Source organism: Barbus barbus (assembly GCF_936440315.1).
Source record: "Barbus barbus genome assembly, chromosome: 6".
Taxonomy (NCBI): Eukaryota; Metazoa; Chordata; class Actinopteri; order Cypriniformes; family Cyprinidae; genus Barbus; species Barbus barbus.
The window spans coordinates 18,054,694-18,063,129 of NC_136734.1; the positions used below are offsets into that span (position 1 = coordinate 18,054,694).

Sequence of the window (8,436 nt, forward strand, 5' to 3'; positions counted from 1 at the left end):
TATAGGCTATCTATGGTGGAGCCTCAATTGTAGAAACTTAATTTCCTGTAAAGCTGCTTTGCAACGATTTGTATCGCAAAAAGCGCTATACAAACTTGAATTGAATTGAACAGTCATCTTTTTTTCTTTCTTTTTTTCTTTTTGCAAATGATGAACTATTTTATGAGAAGCATAAAAGACTGCAGTGGATGTCTGTTATTTATAAAGCTTATCGGGCACACTGTATAGATATTGTAGGCTACTCAGTGGAACTATTAAATTCAGTAGCTTTACAAATAAGCTTTCATGTTTACAATTTTCCAGGCGCTCTTCTCCGAAAACACTCAAGAAAGCAACAATAAAACAGCAAAAAAATGGGGTGAGATATATAGCCTACATGGAGTAGCCTTTAGTTTTTGGAATATTTGTTTTAAAGGCTTTTAACGTTATCAAAAGGGGCCTTTTGGAAAATGTAATTTGTATATGCTGATAATATAATTCAGGCACAGTTAAGGCACTTGCTCGAGTGGAATAGTAATTTAAAGTTAAATAAACATTATATTATATTTGTTTTATAAGATGTTTTTCCAGCTTACACTTTTTAAAATGAATGAATGAATAAATAAATAAATAAATAGGCTATTTTATTTATTTATCATTTAAAAAAAATGAAAAAGCGAATAATCTTATACCGCAGACTCGTTGCAGCTATACAGGCAATGCAAAAACAACAACAACAGATAGATAAATACAATCATTTAGTCTATTTTTTTTAAGCATGGACAAGGTGATTATCTTAGCTGAGTGCCATTTGTTTATCTAGATTTTCGGCAGCATGTGGATGCGTCTCATGTATCCAGGCGGCTGGAATGTCTATTTTTAGTTTAACTGGAATAGAAGTCGCAACACTAAGAACAGAGCAAGACATGATCTGGGAATGGACATGGTAGATCGTTCACTGTCTCTCTGTGTGAAGAACAGGACAGTAAAACACATTAGGCTGGAAGGTCCGTAGAAAATCAAAATGCCTGCGAACCAGACTCGATCCAGGGCGAGGGAGCGAAGCAATGTGCTGAACAGACCCGAGTTTCTGTCTCTAAATCAGCCTTTGAAGAGCAGTAGCGCTGAAGCTCGCGGCGCTGCACGGAGGCCGTCGCAGAGACACCAGCAAAGTCAAACCCAGCAGAGCGCAAACGCGCAGAACGAGGCGCCCGAGAACAATAAGGAAAAGAAGGAATTACCAGAAGAAGACTGCATGCAGCTAAACCCCTCATTCAAAGGCATAGCTATAAACTCTCTTCTGGCCATTGATATCTGCATGTCTAAACGGCTCGGCGTGTGCGCGCACAGCACATCGTCGTGGGGAAGCGTGCGCTCCATGGTCAAACTCCTCGCGCTCACTGGCCATGGCATCCCGTGGATCTTCGGGACAATTTTGTGTCTCACGAGAAGCAACACGTTGGCCGGTCAGGAGGTTTTGGTCAATTTGCTGCTAGGTGAGTCTTAGCGCATTTCTGATAAGGAGTGAAACACTGGCGCTCTGGAGATCGTCCCAATGTTATTCTGAAAATGTGTGGCTGTATAAACATCACTATTTTGGTCACACATATAGGCAGATTGAGAAATATAAACCACCATAGACCGAGTGTGTGACAGAGAGAGTATATTCTCGTTTTATATACTGACTTTAGACCAACAATGTAAATAAATAAATTCAGGATAATTTCAGTGTTACCTTACGTGCAATGTTGACTTTATTTGTATTTTGAACAGCTCTGTCTGAAAGGTGGGCAAGGATTTAAATGCAATGTAGATTTTTTTGTCCCACTGTTTACATATGATTATTTGATTAAAATGACATTCAGATCAATCATGTAGGCTACATAATTGAGAAGGAAAATATGAGAACGACTGAGTAAAATTGTAATAGTGATTAGGAAAATCACAGATGATTTTGATGAATTTGAAATCACAGGGTTTTTTGCAGCTTATGAGGATGCTATTGGGTTTGTAGGTCAGTGGATGAGGGAATAGAAGGATATGTGTTCTGCCTGACAGACACATGTGGATACTTCATTACACTCAAACATGAAAAGCTACTCTAGAATTTATTATTTTCATTACTCCTTTAATTTCACTTTCTTTTAACGGAACTGTATTGAAACTGAAACTCAAAAATGATTATTCTCTCATCATTTACTCACCCTCATGCCATCCCAGATGTATGACTTTATTTGCTCTCAGAACACATCTGAAGTCAAATATTTCAGCAGGGTACGTCCATACAATGCAAGTGAATGGTGACCAAAACTTTGAAGCTCATAATTGTAATGTCAAAGTATTCCAGTGGTTTAATCCATTTCTCTGAAGTGATTAAGTTTTGTGGTTGTGCATCTTTATTTTATAGCAGTCTCTTTGGTGATCATAATTTTTAAGCTTGATTACACTTACTAGTGCAGTCTTGTGCTCTGCGCATGTGTCAAATATAAAATATCAGTCTTGCCAGAGATGTTCCTATTATTATGGGATGATACCAACCTCTTGAGCTCCGGAGAAAGCTTAAAGGTAAGCTTGGATTATGTGCTTTGATAACAATCACATTATAGCCTGGATATCATTGAGCATTCAGTAAATTGCTGTTTGCAGATACCATAGAAATCGATGCGTAATACGCTGAATCCTACTTGTCACAAAACTGGCTGTGACTTCTCTTATAATCTTCTATTATTTTATATATTTTTTATTTTTGTAAAGCCTAAAACTGGATTAATCAATGTTTAAACAAATGTTTAATGGCAAATATATTTATTAAGAGATAGGCTAAGATTTTTCCTCTCAAAAACAATTCATTCACAATACTAGTCTGTCCTCCAGTGACATCCGCAAAAAAGGTACTTTTGTCTCCTCCACAGTGCACCACAGCATTAAGGTGTTTTCACTTTTGTCTGCAATTGTTCATGAGCTAAATCTATTCATTTCAATAGGAATCCATGTGATCAGGAATTTCAAGTGTGAGCGAAAGATTTTCTCATGCAGATTTTGCCACGGTTTTAAGTTTTCATGAATTTGCCACATTGATCAAAAGAAAGCATCTTGGTTTGAAAGTGACTTTATATGAGCTATTCATCGCATAGATGTTTTTGCCCACAAAGTTTTGCAAAAAAAAAACACTTTTACGCTTTTTTTTGGCCCAACCTTGGAGGCTCGCCTTAAAGTGGCTCTGATTTTTTCTTGTCACAAACAGCTCAAATCGTTTTGTTAGTTCTAACGTGATGTTTTGAAATTAGTAATAGAGATACATTGGACTTTTGAACTAGCAACAACAAATTTGAATCTGTGACATAAGAAAGTAGAGGGACTTTGAAGCATTCCTTGATAGCCTATTTCTACTTACTTGTTATGTAAAAGTAATATAACACTCGCAAGAGCTTGTTATAGCTTTACATCATGACAGGTGTGATGACTTGTGGCCAAATGACAGCCATAAACATTCTTGTGAGTTTGCTATTGCTTTAATAACATAAATGTAAATGTCACTGCTTTACAGCTCTCTTACTGGATGTGATGACTGTAGCAGGCATGCAGAAGTTGGTGAAGCGCAAAGGGCCATGGGAAATAGCGCCTGGTTTCCTCGACTACCTGGCCATGGACATCTATTCTTTCCCGGCAGCCCATGCAAGCCGAGCAGTCATGGTATCTAAATTCCTGTTGGCACACTTGGTGCTTGCAGTTCCCCTGCGTATTTTGCTTGTGTTATGGGCAGTCCTAGTTGGCATTTCCCGTGTGTTGCTGGGTCGCCACCATCTGACAGATGTCGGATGCGGCTTTGCCATAGGATTCCTTCATTACAGTTTAGTGGAGATGGTGTGGCTGTCTTCCAACACTTGCCAGACTCTAATATCCATAGGAACTTTCAACTGGAGCCCCCTCTACTGATCAATACGTGTCTTTTGAAGGATTTCAAATGTTGCTGTATGTTTTTTTTTTTCCAGTTCAGGTTAAGTGCCCTACATCTATTCTAAAAAGCGAATGATAGAAACATGTTTTTTCTAAAACAATAACCTAAGCAGCAGATATCCATGAGATTGATCTGACCATTTCTTGTTCCATTTCTGCCAAAGCAATATAAAGTTTGAAGAAACTCTTTGGAAAAGCATCAGGTGCACGGTTTTTCCTTTCGCTGAAGAAAGGATGTTGATGCAAGTATTTTTCATTGCTAACATTGATGAAGGCCAAATCAGTATGTGATATTTATATCAGTTGGCTGATCACAGTAAGTGAGCGAAACATTTGCTCAGGGACTATATCAAGCAGGATAATGAATCATTTCAGATTTCTATTTTCTAGGAATTGTATAAAATTTTCAGACTATTTACAATGCATTTGAGAAAAAGTTGTAAATGAAACCACCACAGATAATTTGGGATTTTTTGGACTGTTTTGGGTATCTGGAGTTTAAATACGATTGTACTGACATTTCATGATACTCGGACTGCATCACATTTATATGAATATGAGTACTTAAGCATTCAAACTGAACATTTCAAGCACATTTTTCACTATTACCAGAAATTGCAATGTTGTTTATATAATTGTATGTTGTTTAATTCCAATCGCTGCAAGCCCCAGATGTGCCATTTTGTATGACTTCCACAGCAGTGTTATGTATGGTATGGGCCTTCTGGAAATAAATGAATCCCTTCAATTAATTTTATACATGATTATTGTAAACCAAACATCTTATAGTGTTGTACAGACTGGGGGGAAAAAGATACATAAATCAAACAAGTTCTACATCTTTTATGAAGAGAATTTATTAATTTTTTCTCAACTTAAAACATACTGTGAATATGTATGTATGCAAGTGTGTGTATGTGTGTTTGGATTCTTCATGCCTAAAAATGCAGAGATAAATACTTACAATGGATGCAATATGAATAAAACACATTTTATGGAACATGATGACAACTTTGTACATTAAACAATCTCAAGAAAATCTCAAGATTATCTCGAAAGCTTTTATGATCTGAAGATGGAAAAGGAGAGACAGACAGATTAAGAAAATCATTACTTTATTGAAAGTTGATGAGATAAAATTACTGCATGTTTAGCTATATAAATGTTCAACAGAAGAGATGGTTGCTTAATATCTCAGCAGCTGTTGATGTCAGTCTCCCCACCCTCTTTTGCTTATAGCAGTGATCTGCCAGTTCCTGACCCTGACTCAGCAGTCTATAAATACCAGCAGGGGTCAGTCTCTGAGTCCATGTTCATGCTACCAACTATTAAAAACCCAGCAATGCTCTTGTGACCTACAAACACACATGAAAAGACTTCCCACTATTGACATAAACATAGATTTTTGTTTAATAAGCTTCATACACTATTGCAAAATCATATGAAGATCTTGGTCATTTTATAGGGTTTCTTTGAGCAAAATTCCATTGCAGATTGAGTAAAATTCTTAAAGGTATTAAAGTCAAATTCGGTCAAACAAAAATACTATTGTTCTTTAAGAACAATTACACAACCTTACCACATGATGAAAAACTGATGAACGAACGAACGAATAAACAATAATAAATAAATAAGAGTTTAAGGAAATAGCCCACATATTGATCTGTAGTTTTAAAAATACCTTTTCATGTTCTTTGTCTCATTTATATATTTGGAATGTAATAAAAGGATTCAGTTAAACTAATGTGTAGGTTCAGGCAAATTTCACATTAACATAAGTAATAAATACAACTCCAACAGACATGCCTTTATCTGTTTTATTATTAGACTTTATTTTCACCTATTATTTACAGAGAGGACACGGGCCAAAATCAAACCCTCCGACTGAAGATTAGCCTACATTAAGTGTAAACTCTGCATATTAATTTAATTATTTTATAGGACCTTTATATCATTGTAATGTTTGCCTGAAGCCTAATTCACAAATATAATTGAATCCCTACATTCCAAAGATATATTTATTGACTATAAGCATGAGAAGAACGTTAAATGAAAAGAAAGAGTAAGTTTTAAGAGCATAAAAAAATTATGCAGACAAACAAATAAATGATTTTTTTTTCATATAATTTAAGTATAAAAATAAAATAAAATAAAATAAAAAACTTTGTCATCCATTATGTTGTTGCGTCAGATGCCATGCAGGGCAAATTAAAAGCTTTGACAATTCATAACGCAGTTTATTGAACAACTGAACTTAAGACAGATTAAAACACAATTGCTTTCTCAGCATCTTTTTTATTTTTTAAATACACATACACACAGTACGATAAGGTTAATACACGTTACAGGGGCTTGTTGACATCTGCCTCATACCGTGACGTATATCCGGTTTAGTTCACTAGCATAAAGACTAGAGCAGGGACGTGCCCGACGAGTGGAACGACACGTTGTTGCCTAAAAATCAAACACTTTTGCAAATAATCGTCGACAACATGGCAGAGAGTGACTGGGATACCGTGACTGTTTTGAGGAAGAAGGGCTCGGCTGCACAGTCAAAGTCTAAGCAGGTATTTCACCGCCATCTGCTAACGTTACATAGTCTGCTATGGCGAGCTTTCTCATTTTTCGCCTCGAATAATGCGCAAAATGGCTTTAATTTGTTTAAAATATCGATCTGGGAATAAACACAGCAGAAATATTATCGTCGAATTAGTCAGGGTACGAAACGTGGTGGAAGCCTAATAAAAGCTGTTTGCGGAGTTTCGCTTTGCAAAACACATAGTAATGTTACTTCTGTTGCAGGCTATAATTTCTGCTCAGAGGAAAGGAGAATCCGTCGAAACATCGAAGAAATGTAAAAACATTAAACCTTTTCGTATATATTCCTTGTATTTTCCAACTGGAATTAAACGAATCATTTCGTTTTCGAAGGGGCTGCTGGACAAAACAAGCAGCATGTTGTGACCAAGAACACCGCCAAGCTGGACCGAGAGACAGAGGAGCTCAGCCATCATAGAGTGCCTCTGGAAGTAGGGAAGGTGATCCAGCAGGGCCGGCAGAATAAAGGCCTCACCCAGAAAGATCTGGCTACTGTGAGTGTTTTACAGATTTACTGTGTGATTCAGCTCTAATTTCACTGCTCATGTTTAATTATTTAAATATAACCATGTTTTTCTTGCAGAAAATCAATGAGAAGCCACAAATCATTGCGGAGTATGAATCTGGGAAGGCCATTCCCAATAACCAAGTCATGGGGAAGATTGAGCGAGCTATTGGTAGGATTTTGAGTTTGCTAAGCAATACTTCACTGTCTCATAGACTGACCCTCCCTGATATTAAAAATGAGCGACATTGTAGAAACACCCTATTTGTAGGCCTAAGTGTCACTTGAAATATATTCCGCAATCAGGTTTCTGATGATCAACTTTATCTTGTGATGATATCACAAGATAAAGTTGATTTGGTGTTCAGCCTGTAGTCATCTCTTTATGGATTCACCATAGATTTATGTAGAATAAAATCAGTGGGGTCAGTAAGATTTTTTTTAAAAACACGAGTCTCTTATACTCATTAGGGCTGCATGAAAAATACAGTGAAATTACTTGAGTATTTTGGTTTCAAATGATTTCTTTTTATTTTAAAATTCCATGTATTCCTGTGCCGACACAACTGTTTTCAGCAGCCGATGTCCCAGTCTACAGCGTCACAAGATCCTTCAGAAAACACTAATATGCTGATTTGCTGCTCAAGAAACGCTTCTCATTGTCAGTGTTGAAAGCACTTTTGCTGCCTAATATTTTTGTGGAAACTAATACTTTTTTCAAGATTTGATGAATAGAAAGTTGAAAAGGAGAATTTTTTAAATGTTTTTTTGTTGTTGAATTTATTCATTTTAATTATTTAAAAAAACAAATCTTACTGACCCCAAACTTTAAACGGTAGTATAGATCACTTTAAACATTTGTCAAAAGAACTAGTATTACTTTGGTGTATTAAATAATAATAATAAAAGTACTGCATTCCATTATTTTAATTCAAAGGTATTTCATTCCTTTTGGTTTTCCTCATTCTTTAAATGTGTTTTTTTCATTTTTAGGCCTTAAGTTGCGAGGAAGGGAGATTGGGTTGCCTCTCGATCCTGGCCCTCAGAAGAAATGAGTACAAAATCCTCGAAAGATCCACCATTCACTGAAACCTTTCAGTACTTGTATGATCTTTACAGTTTATCTTTATTAATTGCTGCATTACTTCATATTTTCCAGATTCAGTGGTGGATCAGACACACTCATATTGCCACCTACACAAAAGGCTTATTATCTAACGTTTTATGTCAGATGATGAAGACTTGGATTAATAATTTTATTCAATTTTTTTTTTTTTTTTTTAGCTTGCTCACTGCTTTGAAATAAAAACTCATTTCTATGTTTGATTAAGTTGTCTTCTAAATGATTCTGCGCTATTTCAATAACTCATTATGTGAAGTATTGGGAATCTCGTTTT

General features: G+C 36.0%; 2 protein-coding genes across 3 annotated transcripts; both read left to right on the plus strand.

Annotated features, from left to right (window-relative positions):
* The first annotated feature begins 800 nt into the window (after window positions 1–800).
* LOC306871268 (inactive phospholipid phosphatase 7) lies at window positions 801–4,968 on the plus strand. Its single transcript, XM_079419072.1, has 2 exons — window positions 801–1,475; window positions 3,527–4,968. The coding sequence occupies exons 1-2, from the start codon at window positions 1,004–1,006 to the stop codon at window positions 3,913–3,915; spliced, it is 861 nt and encodes a 286-aa protein (XP_079275198.1). The 5' UTR covers window positions 801–1,003; the 3' UTR covers window positions 3,916–4,968.
* A 1,337-nt stretch (window positions 4,969–6,305) lies between these two features.
* LOC306871881 (endothelial differentiation-related factor 1 homolog) lies at window positions 6,306–8,365 on the plus strand. 2 transcript variants are annotated; one of them, XM_079420112.1, is made up of 6 exons: window positions 6,324–6,503; window positions 6,739–6,790; window positions 6,868–7,028; window positions 7,118–7,211; window positions 8,033–8,094; window positions 8,199–8,365. In XM_079420112.1, exons 1-5 carry the CDS (start codon window positions 6,429–6,431, stop codon window positions 8,092–8,094), a joined length of 444 nt encoding a protein of 147 aa, XP_079276238.1. In that variant the 5' UTR covers window positions 6,324–6,428; the 3' UTR covers window positions 8,199–8,365. The 2 variants fall into 2 exon arrangements, with proteins under 2 accessions (XP_079276237.1, XP_079276238.1); XM_079420111.1 differs by having other exon boundaries at window positions 6,306–6,503; window positions 8,033–8,365.
* The last annotated feature ends 71 nt before the right edge of the window (window positions 8,366–8,436 follow it).